The sequence below is a fragment of the Antechinus flavipes genome, chromosome 3, assembly GCF_016432865.1.
Source record: "Antechinus flavipes isolate AdamAnt ecotype Samford, QLD, Australia chromosome 3, AdamAnt_v2, whole genome shotgun sequence".
Lineage (NCBI taxonomy): Eukaryota > Metazoa > Chordata > Mammalia > Dasyuromorphia > Dasyuridae > Antechinus > Antechinus flavipes.
The window spans coordinates 338602992-338619915 of NC_067400.1; the positions used below are offsets into that span (position 1 = coordinate 338602992).

At 38.2% G+C, this 16924-nt stretch overlaps 1 protein-coding gene across 1 annotated transcript in view; it reads left to right on the forward strand.

Moving 5' to 3' along the window:
- The first annotated feature begins 14534 nt into the window (after nucleotides 1-14534).
- Nucleotides 14535-16924, forward strand: part of HS6ST1 (heparan sulfate 6-O-sulfotransferase 1) — a 295577-nt gene continuing 293187 nt past the window's right edge. Inside the window, exon 1 of the mRNA XM_051985665.1 lies at nucleotides 14535-15523. Coding sequence (XP_051841625.1) covers nucleotides 15006-15523 — 518 coding nt within the window. The 5' untranslated portion in view covers nucleotides 14535-15005. The remainder of the gene's footprint in view (nucleotides 15524-16924) is intronic.

Below are 16924 nucleotides of genomic sequence, written 5' to 3' on the forward strand. Positions count from 1 at the left end.
CAATTTATACTGATATAATATGGAGTCACTGAAACTTCTTGAGGGTTGGACTAAATTATCTCTAATAATACTATGAAAATTCAGATCTATTTCTGCAATTTTTAAAGACTATTTTTTTTTTTTTTGGTAGCAAGGATTGTTGACCACACTCTGGCATTGGAGGGAAAAGGGAAAGAAAAATCCATTAGTATCTTTTCTCTATTCATGTACCCTTCTATTCTGGAGGAAGTAAATATTCCCATTCTCAATTCTTTGCCTAAAGTACAAACCTCGACTGTGCTCTCAGGAGCCTAGGACCTGCTAATTGATGGCAGGCTTGTCAGTGAATCAATCAGTGATGTCAATCAATCAACCAATAGATTTTGACTGAGTTTTCATTGTTTAATCATGGCCAACTCTTTGTGACTCCACTTGGGGTCTTTTTAGTACCACTGGAGTGGTTTACCACTTCCGTTTCCAGATCATCCTATAGATAAGGCAACCAAGACAAACAGGGTTAAATGACTAATTAGTATCTGTGGTCAGATTTGAACTCCAGGAGTCTCCCTGACTCCAGGCCCTGCTCTGTGCATTGTGCAAGCCAGCTGTCTTTAGAGTTCTTGCAGATACCACCTTAAAGTAACATATAATCAAGCTGGGCAAAAAAGAACCTCACACATACATAGTGGACTCAGAGAACAACGCTAGATAAGCACAAATATAAATAATGTAAAACTGTGGTATACAGACTAAGAGTAGGGCTATCAAAATCAAATAGGGGAGCAGGAAAGGGGGGAGCTTTAACATGACATATCATGGACTTTGATAAGAATGTTTCTGACTTCTGTGATAGAATATTTATTGGGTGTAAAAAAGGTTGGTGACTAATTGGCAGTAGTCATTATAAAAGGGGCAACTGATAGTAAATTGAAAAGTCAGAAAGACCTGAGTTCAAATACAGTTTGAGGCACTTATTAGCTGTGTCATTCTAAGCAAATTCTTTAACTTTTGCCTTAGTTTCCTCCTCTAAAAATGGGAATAATGATAGCGCCAACCTCATAAAACTGTGTTGAGCTACATAAATGTGATATGATAATGATGAACATGATGAGGAGGAAGAATTATTAGCTCAATGAAGATAAGAATTTATGAGGGCTAGAATAGTAAGGAAGATATAATGGAAGAGGGCCTTGATGTAGCCTCCCACACGAAACTGGAGTTATGAGGTAAGAGCTAAAGGATACTGGGATATATATGAATATACAAAATAAAAAAGGACAATGTACCGGGAGGAGAAAAACAGGAGGGATTTTTGTTTTGCTTTGTTCATCCCACTGTTTTTTAGCCCTCGTTGAATAGGAAGACAATAAGCACAGTGTAGTGAAAAAATTGGGCATCAAGAGATCTGGATTTAGTCCTGGTTCTATCCAAAAAAAAATATTGTTATTTGGGGTTAGTCAGCCCCTTTCTGCCCTATATCCTTATCCATTACTGAGTAAAGAAGCCTCTTTCTCCCAGCCTTCTCCTGCAAGTTGCTGTGGTGAGATAAGACATATAAAGGTGGTTTAGGAGAGAAAGTGTTACAAAAATGCAAAGTGTTATTATTATCATTTTAATAACACCCTTGGGATGCATACTTGGTTTGACTCCAATTTGACAGAATTATCCAAATGCAGCTTTCCTGCCAGAGACAAAATTTTATCTCCTATAACTAACTTGACCATTTCTGCTTGGAATATATTTGCAAAATGCACAAAGCAACAGCTTCTCCTCCTCTCCTTACTAGACCCCATTCATTATCAAATGCCTCCTTTCCTCCAAAATGGAAAAAAAAAATTTAAAGGGCAGTTTTGTTGATGGGGCACAAAGGATAATCTCTGAGGGCAGGAAAAAATTAGGTTGCTTCTAAGGTCAGAAGTTCCTGATGGGCAGGGAGAGTAAATATCTGCCTTGTAGAGGGGGTTCTTAACCTTCTTTGGCAGTCTGATGGAACCTTCTCAGAATAATATTTTAAGATGCATAAAACAAAATACACAGGATTAAAAGGGAAACTAATTCTATTGAAATGTGATTATAAAATATTTTTAAAAACAAGTTCATAGACCTTTTGAAATCTATCAACTCACCCAAAGAACCCCAGCCTATTTAATTAGTACTTGCACATACATAGTGCAGCCCTACTCTTCCTCAGATAAGCCATGGAATCCTACTCTTTCTCAGAAAATCTATTAAAAAAAAAAGTCCATGGGAAAAACAATCTCTGACCACGTTAGAGCAAGATTAGTTATGTGAAAGGGAAGAATTCACAATCATGAGGCAGATCCTAAAACTGTGACATAAATCTAGATTGGGAAGAGGTATTACCAGCTAAGACTCAAAGGTTCAGTCAAAGGATCTTCTATATTTTGCCTCATTCTTAGCCCCATCCAAACCATTCTCTAAAGATCAGGGTCAAGGCGGGATATATTTTTCCCTCTGTCCAGAAGAAATATTCATGGCTAGTCCTTTTAGTACATTTTCTTTATGATAAAAAAGGCAAAAAAACCTAAGATCTAAAAAGATGAAGTTGTGCAATGACATTCAACTGAATTCCAAAGTCAGAATTAGGACCATATCACATATTGAAATTGAAGTTCAGTAAAATGCCTAGATTTTTTCAGGAAGGCTACTATCAAGTCATGATTCCCAATATGCTTGGAGAATTAAGGAGAACTTAATGATGCTTTAAAAAAATTCAAGGAAAAAAAAGTAACACAAAAGATAATAATAGATTACAGGGACCTTTATGATTTATGAAGCACCTTCCTCACATACTAAAGGCTAAGTAATAGGCTAGGGATCTCAGAGAGTAAAAAAAAAAAATTCCAACCTCCTTATTTTACAGATGAAAATTTTAAGGTTCAGGAAGGTCATCATTTAACCAAGGTCATAAAGTTGGTAAAAGAGTTGAGATTCAAACCCAGATTTTGTGGCTTAGAATGTGACTCTTCTACAATGGAAGAACCATCTCCTTTTTAAAGATGAAAAAAAAAAAAAAAGACCAAGAAAGATTCAGGGGTTTGCTTGAGGTTACTCAGCTTTTTTGGTTAAGTAGCCATTCTACGATTCAGACCCAGAACTATGAATTCCATATCCAATGATCTTTCTATTACATTAAAGAAATGTGGCTAAAATACTTTAGAAGGACAGTATGATAATACTTAATGAAATGAAAAGTAGCACCAAAACCTTTAAAGGATTAATGGATACCACTTAAAGGAGAATTAAAATAACAGGAAATAAAATGGCAGGTTTTTTGGTATTATTTTGCTGAAAAAAAAAAAAAAAACGAGCTCAGAAAATAATTCAATTTGACAAAGATTAGAATTGATTGAAGTCATGAATTGGACATCATTTGAAAGGAAGGAAATGCCAGGATTATCAGGGTCCCAGAAAATATTTAAGCCAAAAATAATTCAAACATGTTTCATAATTGAGAAATTATATGAGCAAGCAACAACACTCTCCAAATAAAAACAATTCATAAAACCTCAATCAAGAAAATCTCAAAGTTCAGCTGATCTGGATACATTGCCACAAAGTTACAAAAGTTAACAAAGGAATAAGTATGTGTATATAGATGTATGGATGCATATATAATATTGCATATGCTTTGTATTTGCACACATTGAGTGTGTGCATGTGTTGCTCATGCATGTATGCCTTGTGCATGTGTACACATGTGTGTATTGTGAATTTATAGAGTTGATATGTGTGTATATATGCATTGTGTGGCTTTGGAGTCATGTATGCACACACATGTGAACACAGATGCAAGCACATGGTCATATATTTGTATATAGATGTATATCTATATGTATATAAATATAGGTCTAAATGTGAATATATTTGTATATATGTGTGTGTGAATACATCTACATATGCACTGTGGTCATGCATATAACTTTACACACACATATTTATAGGCATAGTATTGATATCTACATATATTCAGCTGTGTACAACTCTTTGTGACACTATGATATTATACAATAATAGTGTGCTAATGCGATCCATGGAGGTTTTTTTTGGAAAAGATACTAAATTGGTTTGCCATCTCCTCCAATGGATTAAGGCAAACAGAGATTAAGCCTAGGATCACACAGCTAGTAAGAAAAGCTAGATCTTTCTGATTCCATGCCCAGCATTCTATTCACTGAGCCACCTAGCTGCTTCCCTCCTTGTATCTCCCTAAATTTATACTGTGCCTCGATATAGATATATAGTTTTGCTGCTCCCTTCCCCCTGAGAAGAGTTAACAATTTAGAATAACTAATACTTTTCGATTTTGATTAACTAGTTATTACTTTGATATAAGATCTTTTGGGGATAAATTTATTTTTAATAATACTTCCCAACATACTCATGGAATTTAAAAAAAATCAGATGTAGCTAAAAAAAATCTCTGGAGGAATAATAACAAATAACAATAATTAACATTTTCATAGTACTTTAAAGTTGATGAAATATAAGAGTTGTTTATCTCCATAAAAGGAAAATATATATATAACTTCAATACTGTGTTGTTAGATTTGTTTATGATATAATTGGGCTTAAAAAATAGTAATCAGATGAAAAGAGACAAAAAAAAAATTAAAGGGAAGGGGAGTACTTAATTAAAAGAGCATCAGAGATAAATGAAGAAAAGATTGGTTAAAAAGGATAGGAAAAAAAAGAGAATTATGATACCAAAGTCAACACCCCATCATTGACAAAAGGCACAAGTAAGAAGATATTTAGATTTAGTTTTAAATGCACAAATAGAAGAAAATATAGAAGTTTAATTTAGCATTTTTCATTATGTGCTTTAAAAACAAAAACCATAAAATAAAAAAGTTTATATTTTTCTATTATTATTTTTGACAAAAGATTTGACAGAATGGTTTTAAAAAACCAAATGCAACAGTTTAAACACTAATTGTAAATGAATTAAACTCCCTCCCAAAAGAGGAATGGTAATGTAATAGATTACAAAACAGAAAACAGCAATAAATTGTTTTCATTTAGTGTAGAGTTAAACTCAGATTTAAATAAAAGATATGACTGAAATTTATTATGTTACAACTAGTTTTTTTAAAATCTAGCATTACAGTGGTGTTCAACAGAAGTCAAATTTAAGCTAGAAAGCATTGGATGACAAACAGTAGCTATCATTGTTAAAGACATGACTGCAAAATACAGCACATCATTAATGAATACAAATGAACAAAACAACATAGTATTTAAATCTATAAATAAAAAGCTCAGTCATGAAAGAGAAATAATTTAAAAAGAATAATAGTCAATGTCAACATCCCACTATGAGAATATGACAAATCAAATAAAAAGGTATGTATATAAAAGAAACGTGTTGATTTTAGAAATGTGGAAATAATTTAATTTAATAACTTAATAGCAAAGTGAAAGGATTGGGAACCCAAAGTTTTAAAAACAAAATTCAAAAACTGTTTTTCATATAACTGAGAAAAAATAAAATATTAAATGAAAATTTTTTTTAAAAATCTGGCCTGAAACACCAAAGTTCCAAAGCACTCTCCTGACTCTGAAAGCCCAGGATCTAAGGTGACTTCCAGGTGTTTCAAAGCTCTAATGGTGAGGAGGTTCTACTCCCTTTGTTGAGAACAAAAAGAATAATTGCAGATGCCAAGAAGCAAGGGCTATTTCTCAGGATATATGACCTTGAAGAATAGAAGGTCCCAAGGCCCTGAAAGCATCACCTTTCACTGTATGAGTGAACAAAGGAGTCCCTATTCCAACTCCAGGTGACTCACAAATTGATTCTTTTAAACCTTCAAAGAACAAGCAATCCCAGAGTTTGTATTACATATAGAGAAAAGTCAAAGTTAATCAATTCTTTTTTTATGGAATAAATTTACTTTGGATTCCCGTACTTACCTGATAAGTCTGAAAAAGAAAATTAGAAAGTTATTTCATAAATGGATATCAATGCCAAAAATACTCAACAAAATATTAGCAAATAGAAGAGAAAATATTTCCTTATTTCAAAGTACTTTTCTATCTTTTTATATGGCCACAATTTCAGTCTTTCATAATCTAGGCCCAAGAAAATTAATCCACTCATCCTTGGAGTTGCCCCCCTAGAAATGACTAAGTATGTGAAAACTACTCTCTTCATTCCTCAGCTCACTATATTTAAGGAGTTACCCCAAACACCAGACCATGTTTTGACATCATATCTCATGCAGCCACAAATCCAGACCATCTCACTGTCTGCCTGTTACAGAAAATGTACCCCAGTCTTTGGAATTTTCTACCTCTCAAGAACAAAACACTCGTCTTAATCATCACTTCTCTATATGTGTTGTCTTCCCCTATTAGAATGAAACCTTCTTTTGGAGGAATCCATTTTTAAAATGTTATATCTCTAGTGCTTTATACAGTGCTTGACATATAGCAAGTACTTAAATGCTTTTTCATTCATTTCATTTATGCATCACCATTTACCCGACTTGACAAAGTCATTCCCTTCTTAAAAATTCTCAATGACTAACTTATTACCTAAAGAATTAATTAATATTTGCTTAGACTGACATGTGAGGCCCCACACAATTTGGTTCCTATTTATTCTTCTAGCTCCTCTAAATTACAGCCAAAATCAATCATTAGCCATTTCAAAAACTAATTCTATTTCCCACTTCTGCCCATTTAGACAATGTATGCACCCCCCATAACTAGAACAGACTCTTCCTATTTGTTTCAGGCAGCTAAGTAGTGTAAAATGCTGAACCTGGAGTTAGGAAGACCTAAATTTAAATCTAGCCTCAGACACTTACTAGTTGTATGATGCTGGGTAAGCCATTTAACCTTCCTCTGCCTCCATTTTCTCAACTCCAAATGGGGATAATAAAGCACTAACCTCATATGATTGTTGTAAAAATCAAGTGAGGCACTATTTATAAAACACTTATATACAGTATCTGGCACACAATAGGTGCTTAATTCGTGTTTTTTTCCTTTCTTACTCTCAGAATTCTTCTTTTCTACCTCCTTGGTAGAACTAGCTAATAGTGTACTCTCTGTTCAGCTGCCCTTATACTATACTTACTTGTGTATATATGTTATAAAGTTGTTAGAGAGAAAATAGATAGAATCAATAATATGAAATACAAATATTTTAAACAAGAAAATAAATATGTCTCGAATAAAGATGAAAAACAGATGGGAGAAATCTTTGTAGTAAATATACTTAAATATTTAGATACAAATGACAACCCTGATGTCTTACCATGTAGTATATCTTGTCCACATATTTCTACAAATCCTCCATAGGAGATATATTCAATATATTAGAGGCTTTCTTCAGTCTTTTAATTTTGCAGTTGTACCAATGGTTCTGAATTTGTCATGGCCTAGTAGATAGTAGGTTGTCCTTAAAGCCAGGAAGACAGGGTCTAAGTGACTCAGGATACATGATTTAACCTCTCATGATCCCCAATTCTCTAAAACTAAAAATTGTCAATGAGTTGTTGATATTCATATTTGGAGAGAGTATCTATATTGGGAATTCCTTACACAAATGAAATTATAGAATTAGGCCAAAAAAAAAAAAAAAAAAAAAAACCAAACACAATACAAATGTAGAAATCCGGTTGTGTACCTCCTTTTTCTCAATTATTACTATGTGACCACCCTACCTTCTTTTCTAATCCTCTGTATTCCTAACACTGCCTTATTCATTCTGTGCAAGTTGTCAGCAGGAACATGCTACAATCTATGACTCACTTTAGTTATAAGGTTTACTGAATGTTTTATATACATTGTTCCACTCAATTCTTACAACAAACTTGTAATATAAGAATGAGAGATTTAGTGACTGCCCAATATCACAAAGCTAAAAAGTGTCCAAGGTAAAATTTGAATCTTAAGCACCTCGAACATGGTAGGTACTTAATAATTTGTCAATTGATTGATACCTGATTCAAAAAAAAAAAAAAAAGTACTCCATACCTGTATTCTGAAATGAGGTAGTAATTAGATAGAGTGCTGAACTTGAAGTCATGAAGTCTTGTGTTCAAATTATGTCTCAGACATTTAAGAGCTTATGCAAGTCATTTACCCTCTTTCTACCTCAGTTTTCACATCTGTAAGATAGGAACTAGAATAGCCCCCATTTCCCACAGTAGAGTAACATGAGATAATATATGTAAAGTACTTAGCAAATCTTGAAGCTGTCTATAAATGTTATCTATTTTTTTTAGCCACATACACCTAATATTTGTCTTTCTTGATTTAATATCCAAGATGCAGGAAAATAAGAGTGTTCTTGAGCACTATTGCACCCTGAAAGTGTCACTCATGATAAATATATCTGACACAAAGCAGAAATGAAACTCATTTTCCAATAAAGATTTAAGAAATATATGGAGAGAGAATTTTCAGAAGCACAAATTGTTAATAATCACTTGAAAAAGTGTTATAAATCTAATAATCAGACTTCAGGGGATCACTTTATATTCATCAAATTGTTAAAAAAAATAGTTCAAAACTATAAAATTTAAGATTGGCAGAGCTGCATGCACACACATGAAAATAGATTATACTGTTGGTGGAAGTCTTTTTGGAGAGCAATCATAACATAGAATAAAAGTTTTAAAACTAAAGACACTTTTAAACTAGGTATACTATAATTCTACATTAGGAATACAATTTAAAAAGAAAAGAAAGATATTTTTAAAATCATGGTTGCTTTATAATATGAAAAAAATAGCCAGATAAATCATATCATAATGATGTAATAATAGATTGTTGCACTATAAAATTTACAAATATGAAGACTACAAAGAAATATTGAAAGACACATAAAGCAAAGTAGAGTAAAGAAAAAAGTAGAACACATACATTGATTACTACATAAAACGTAACAGCAACAAATAACCGTAAGTATAAAGAAAAGAGATAAGGCAGCATAGAGCAAATAAGTTATGTTATTTTGCAAATGGTTATTTGAAAAAACACAAGATAAATAGTTAAGATTTTATTCCTTCTAGTTTGTTCATATTTGTTGGAATTGTTAAATTTATAAAAGTTATTTTTAAAAAAATAAATTCTATGCATCTTTAAAAACCTTTAGGATTTAGTTGCTCAGTGAAGCCTTCCCTGACCACCCTTGTCCCCTCCCCCAAGTATAAGTGATTTTTTTTTTTATCCTTGAAATTTGTATGAAACTCTTCTCCTTATAAAAAAACAAACAAACAAACAAACAAAACTCTTCTCTTTTTTTTTTTTTTTTTTTAGCCTCTCTGGATTTGAAGGGAAGGGTTTGAGAAGACATGGTAGAAGCCTTCAGATATTTGAAGGTATCTTAGAATAAAGTCATTAAAGGTAAGAACCATTATTTATCTTAATAACTCCAGGGCCTAATCTAGGGGCTAGAACATAGTAGGTCCTAATACATGATTACTGATTGTTTGATTATCATATGAAAAAAGAAGTAGATTTATTCTGCTTGGTCTTGGAGGGATTAAGATGGAGGAATAGGTTAACAATAAGTTCAAGGAACAAAGAATCATATTCTAGCTCAACATAGGAAGGAACTTTCTAAAAACTAAAGGTAGGATTTTCTAGAAAGGAAGAAAACAAGGACCTACTTTTAAAAATACTTACTATGTGCTAAGATTGTATTAAATCATTTTTATATACTACTGAGAAAATCTGGCAACTGAAGTTAAATTATTATACAGGGTTACAGTTATTAAGTATCTAAAGTTGGATTTGAACTCCTGTCTCCCTGGATCCAGACACAGTGAATTCCCTGCTTTATTATCTAGCTGTATCTTTAGTTGAGTAGGAGGATAAGGTAATGTTATATCAAGCCAGTAGCAGGAGTAGGAGGGATCTTTGAGAACCCCTATAGTCATACCACATAATTGATCACTTACAGTACTCTCTTCCATAAAAAGCCAGTCCTGAAGCTCAGCATTAATTAAGTAACCTTGAAAGTAAGTACCCCCAAAGTACCCAACCCCTCTAAAGATTAAACTTGTCCCCAGAGGTACACATGATAGTAGAATGAATGAAATCGGCATTCTCATCCCCTAACCCAACATAAATCACTAGTCTTCTTGGGCAAATGGCAGTTGCCACTTGTTTGGGAAGACTTGAGAAACTCATTAGTGTGCCTGACAATCTGGAATAATTCAATCACTCTACACCTGTGGCCAATTATTTTTCAGACTGTTAAAGCTGAAAATTGGGGAAATGTATTCTATCCCCACATGAGTCTTATTATGATTCCAACCTTATCCTCCTAAAAACTTCAGTAAATATTGCAAAGAGCTGAGTCCAATATATAATATTCCTGGAAGAGAGTCCTAATTTCAAGAAAACTTTAATAACTATTATACTTCTTTCAGTTATTTTTAAAAATAACATGCTCGGTTTTTTATTGTTCATTGGGTTTTCTTTAGGGAGTGTTTCTTGTTCACTCATATTTATTTTTTCTAGTAAAGTATTACAGTTGTTAGAAATGGAAAAATACTGTTAGATCTTTGGAGATCTGTCCTCTTTACTCATTAAAGATGGTGTGCTCAGATAGATGTACTAGATCCTCACTGGCAACTTAAAGCTGAGAATTTCTAAGTCTTGTATATATGGTATGTCTCCAAATAGAATATGTGTTCATCAAGGACAAGAACTATTTAGTGTTTTTTTTTTAAATCCAGGGCTAATATTTAACAAGTGCTTGTTAAATTAATATAAATCAGTCAACAGCTATTAGCTGAGTGTCTACTATATGCCTCATGGGAGAACACTCAAAAGTATAAGTCAACCCTTGACCTCAAGAAGCATAGAATTTAATTGGAAAAACAAGCCATGGGCTTAAAAATATAATTAATAAGATGAGGCAGGATATGAGTATCAAATGAACCAATTTGATCTATTCATTTGAGTGTTTTAGCTAATTTCAAATTTCAGCAAATTTCAAAAGAAGGCTAGGTCACTTGGACTGGAATAATCAGAGAGGACTTCACATTCACAAAACAAAAACAAAAACAACTTATTTTGAGAGCTCAGAAAATGGTGATATTTGAAGTGGAGCATGAAGAATAAATGAAGAACATTTTGCATAAATATAGAGGGAAAAGACCTGTTTTACAAGGAAAAGAACATTAGTTCTAGAATTGGGAGTCTGCATTCAAATCCTGCCTTATTATCTTTGTGACGCTATAAATCCCTGCCAAAGTCTCAATTTCCTCATTTCTAAAATGAGAGGGTTAGATTAGATGGCCTCTGAGGTTCCTTCTGCTCCAGATCTGCAATATTAGAATAGAATAAATAGTAGGATGAATAGTATAAGAAAAATTGTGGACATAGAATGGGAATAGAGTGCTGGAAGAGATTTAGGATATTGCCCTGGAAAGGAGCAGAAGTTTTAGGGGGGAAAAAAAGGAATAATTCAGCTTCAACTTTCCAAGTTGTTGAGAAGGAATAAAAACTGACAAATATAAAGCAATCATATAATAGTAAGAAAGTTTGAGAAAATGTGTTTACTTTGGATTTTGAATAGGAACATACCCTTGGATGGGGAAGAAAAATATAACTAGGTGTACATTGTATGCTAACTTTCCCCCCTGCAAGTTACAGTCATTCAAAGGTAGTTGAGTAGTGCAATGGATAGAGCTCTGTCCCCAGAATTTGAGAAGACTCATCTTTATGAGTTAAAATCTAGCCTCAAACATTGAGTAAATTGTGACCCTGGGTATGTCACTTAACTCCGTTCGCCTCAGTTCTTCACTGTAAAATGAGCTGGAAAAGGAAATGATAAACCATTCCAGAATCTTTGCCAAAACCTAAAATAGGGTTTTAAAGAGCTGAACATGATTGAAAAAAATGACAACAATAACTATCATTCATCCACCAAACATTCTCTGAGCACCTATGATATGCAAAGGCTTTCTGGTGCTAGGAAATAAGATGGTCATGTGTCAGAAGTGAGGGATAAGTTGAACAGTTGGAGTTTCTCCTACTATTTGTTCTTTATGAGAAGAAAGCCAGGAAATGCCCCAACACAGTGGATTGGGTGGACCCCCTGTGGCGAATTTATGGACATGAACCAGAGTTGTACAGTATGGGCTGGCATAGATTTTTTGCAGGCTGGAGGAAATATCAGAGTAGATTCACATAGATCTGATCTGAACATTAAGTATTATGTAGAGTGCAGGAGATCTTATAGTGATTAAGCATTTTTAGGAGCTTGTGCATCATTGCCTTTTTGAATTTCTGCTCCTTTCCTCTAAAATGTCATTTTAATCCCTGATACTTGCCCAATACTATCATATAGTATTTATTGGGCACTTCTCAAGTTTACTAAGCTCTTTCACTTACATTTTCTAATTTGACACTTGGAATAATTCTGTAAGCTAAGCAAGGCAGTTATTATTGTCCTTATTTTACAATTAAAGAATCTGAGGCTCATTGAGGTCAAATGACTTGTCCAAGGTTGCACAGCTAGTAAATGACTGAAAAGGACTGAACATTGCCAGCTGTCTGCTTTTAAGTGTGTGTGTGTGTGTGTGTGTGTGTGTGTGTATTTTTTCCCCTACTCTCCTAAAAGTCATAGATATATTATATAGTGGCTATATATATAGATATGTAAGTATATCTATATATAGATATAGATATAGGCCAACCTTGGCCACTATAGTTAATATCCAGGAAATGGGGGACAGTGGGAATGAGTCAATATAAGTGGACTTTATTTCTGAGGAAATTGGACCCAAGTCTTATGCTCTTCTGAAGGTGGGATAAAAAATAGCATCCTTTAATAGGTATAGAGGTGAATTGTGTTTTAAGGGCTGCAAGACTCAGAGAGGAAATCATCCTTAACTGAAGCTCTTCAAAAGACTATCATATCCAGAGAATTAATTAGGTAAACACTGAAGGGTGATTAAGAGGTGGGAATCTCTCATACTGTATAAGCCCTAAGAATTAGCGTTATTATTCTATTTTGAAGCAATTTGCTGCCCACTACTACGCTTTGACTTTATTGAAAGGAAAAATATCTGTCCTGCTTTTGAGTGTTTACAAAGACTGAAGCTGAAACTCCCCTGAGACTCCCATTCTGAAGTTCACTACCCTGAGACTTTTGAGGCTCAACCCGCAAGTCCCAGTGAAGGTGAGCTGTCTGTTACCCGGGCCAGGGAATTAATTATCTGAGAATCCCAATGGGCAAGTGTAGGGTATTTGGGATTGCCCGTTTATCAAAAGAAGCGTAGACCCGCCATGGAAACCGCAGTACTAATGAGTGAAACCTACTTGAATAGATGAAACATTTTTCCTGAGATATTTTTTAAAGGTGGTTGGGGCTCTCATTATACTAATCACATTTCCCCTATCTCTCTCTCCTCCCTTCCCGCCCCGCTTCTTCCCCCCCCTCCCCTCTTCCCTCTTCTCCCCCCATCCCCCCCCCCCCCACTGTCTCTGCCCAAAGTGACATTTGCAAATTTGCCATCCTTCTTCCATTTAAGACCATTGCATCATAAAATTGGAAAGATCTTACAGATTTTTTAGCCCAACTGTCTCATTTTATAGACGAGAAAACCAAGGCTGATAGGATGTAAAATAACTCATCCAAGGTCATGAAAGCTAGTAACTGGCAGGGAAGAGACTAGAACCCAGGTCTCAGTCCAGCGCTACGCCAGGCTTGTCTCGCTTGGTAATTCCAGGTTTCTCTTCAGACATCATTCATTAAGAACGACTCCAGTTTGGAGTTAAAGAGATTTCAGGCGTGTGTCCCGTAGATAGAAGAAGAAACACACTATTATACATGAATTCATCTTTTTTAAAGGATCCCAAAAGTTTATTTCGAATTAGAATTCGGAAAGGAATTGAAGGCGAGGAAGCAAAGGGAAAGCTAGGCGAGATGAAGAGGAGGAAAAACGGCACGGGCGGAAGGCAGCAACCGAAAAGTTAGAGGGAGGCGGAGCCAAAGAAAGAGGAGGCGGAGGACGAGAAGGAGGAGGCGGCGGCGGCGGAGGAGGAGGAGGACTGCAGGCTTTGCAGGGAGACCGAGAGAGTAAGAGAGGGAGGGAGAGGAGCAGAGCGAGGGAGTGAGAGCGAGCGAGCGAGCGCAAGCGCGAGCGCGCGAGCCGGGGAGGGTGTGCGTGTGTCTGCGTCTGCCTTGCCTGCGCCGGGGCCGCCGCCGCTTGCAGTGCTGAGCTCGGAGCCCGGCTGGCGGCGGCGGCGGCGGCGGCGGCTTGGGCTGCCGCTGCGGCAGCTGGAGCGGCGGCGGGAGGCGATGGCGCTGTGCATGCCGGGCTCCGGTCACCGTGCGGAGGTTGTAGGAAGCCAAGACTCCGAGTAGCCGGGGCTGGAGCCTCGGCAGGGCGAGCTCCCCGCAGAGGACACCCGGGCCGGCGGCCGCGAGCCCAAGCCGGGAGCTCGGCGGCAGCCGCGGCGGCGTCAGGAGGAGCCGCGGGCCGGGTGGTGGCGGCGACAGCTGCTGGGGTGTGGGGGGGCGCGGGTGTGCTGCGTCCGGGGGCGGGAGGGGGTTGTTTTCGTTTGGAGCACTTCACTCGACCCCTTTCCTTGGCGCTCCCCTCCCCCAGTCACTTTCCCCGTTCGCCCGGGTCGCTGCTGCCGCCGCCGCCGCTGCTGATTCGGGAGGCGGAGGAGGAAGAGGACGCAGTTCCAGCGACTTTGGAAGCACCAGGCGCAGGCTGCATTGATTGATTGACACCTCCCCGCCCCAGTTTTGCGGTGTCCCTCCCGCGCAAAGAGGCTCTCTCTTGGAGTTGTTTCAGCGACTGAGCTGTGGACATCGGGACGAAAAGGGGGAAACTGACACCCCACTCCTCCCCCCAAAAGGAAAAGAAAAACAATCCAATTTTTGGATTTTCCTCGAAAAGCATCCCAAAGGAGGAAAAGATCCCAAAGCAAAGGTTGCGGGGTCTTCCCTATTTTCCGTCCTCCCCGCTCCATTCCCCAATCCCCGAAGGAAAAAAAAAATCCCTGGGAGATGGTGACATATGAAGCGAGCCGGGAGGACCATGGTTGAGAGGACCAGCAAGTTCTTGCTGATCGTGGCCGGCTCGGTGTGCTTCATGCTGATCTTGTACCAGTATGTGGGGCCGGGACTGAGTCTAGGGGCACCCAGCGGCCGCGCCCTGGCCGATGACCTGGACCTCTTCCCTACGCCTGACCCGCACTACGTGAAGAAGTATTACTTCCCCGTGCGCGAGCTGGAGCGAGCGCTCACCTTCGACATGAAGGGCGACGACGTGATCGTGTTTCTGCACATCCAGAAGACGGGCGGCACCACCTTCGGCCGCCACCTGGTGCAGAACGTGCGCCTCGAGGTGCCCTGCGACTGCCGGCCGGGCCAGAAGAAGTGCACCTGCTACCGGCCCAACCGCAGGGAGACCTGGCTCTTCTCCCGATTCTCCACCGGCTGGAGCTGCGGGCTGCATGCCGACTGGACCGAGCTTACCAATTGCGTTCCCGGAGTGCTGGACAAGCGGGAGAACGCGGCCCTCAAGACGCCAAGGTAAGAGGAGGAAACCCCTTCCACAATTTGAGCCCCAGGGTTGGACAGCGGGAACACCCAGAAACGGTGGGGGCGGGAAGGGGTGCCTTCTCTAGTGCTTTAGTGCCTCTCATTCCACGTTTTCTGGCTGCATACCCATTCTCTCATGGATACTACTTCTCCCATCTTTTTACATTCTTTCCCTTACATCCCTCTTTTCCTACCTGTATCCTTTCCCTGACCCTGTCCTTCTTTTTGGCGCCCGCCATCAACTCATTTGCTCCTCTTCTTTCTTGTATATTCCTTATACCACCCCCTACCCACCCACCCCCGGCGTTTTCTAGTCCCCATGCCTATTCTCCCCTTCTCCACTGGATTCCTTCCTTAATTTTTTTCCTTTCCTTGATCTGCTGCTTACATCCCCCTCAGAACTGGCTCTTACCTTTCCTTCAGTTTGCTTATCGGACAGTTTTCCCTTTCATTCCCTGTCCTCTGGCTCCCCCAGTCTATTCTCTCATCTCGGGGCTTCTTTGTGATTTCTTTCTACTTCCCCAGTAATACCAATTGAGTGGCAGCTGGATTTCGGGTTGAGACGTCTTGCTTTGATAGAGAGTGCCCAACGGGGCAGATAATCTGAAAGGTGGTTAGATTTTTCACACCTTCCCGGAGTTCTCTCCCTAGCTTTAATATGGTTCATTTTAGGGCATTCTTATGGTTCCTCGATGGCCATGGTCGCTGCTCAGCATTAGCACTCATTACCTCTCCATACATTCCACCCTCCAGAAGGGCAGCACAGGTTTTAAATTATCTAGAAATCCTCTTCCTCTTCCTTCATCTCCTCAATTCATTGATTCTGTCCAAGTTCTCTGAACTGGCAAGCTGTCCTCTCCACTTAGTCTTGTAGTGATACCACATACTGAGTGTGTGTGTGGGGAGGGGGGGGGAGGGGTTAGGAGGAGGAGAGTGTTTGTGTTCTCTGCCTGCTTTAACTTACTAGTTAAACTGTTCATTTACCAGCCCATAAAAATTGGAATGGACCATTCTTCACAAACCTGAACTCTGTAATGTGAAGAATATGACCGTGTCTGCTTAGTGTAGTGTATGGCAGTCCTAGACTGGATCTTTTCTCCCCACTGACCTTTCTAATGCTTGCCGACAATCTGATTTTATGCCTCATGGAGCTAGTAAGCTTTTCATGGGTTTCTATCACCCTTTCTCTTTCAGCTAGGTCTCAGCCGTGGGGTTCCTGCACCCTGATCCCAGGGGGCTGATGGAGGTTAAGGTATTCCCAAAGACAGTTCTCTCTGCCTTGGGTAGAAAGAACAAAGCCTTGTGTGTCAGTTTACTGTGTGTCACCATGAGTTGGGGGCTGGGAGAAATCTACCTGTTCTGTTTTTAGTTTAGTTATCCTCAGGACCTTTA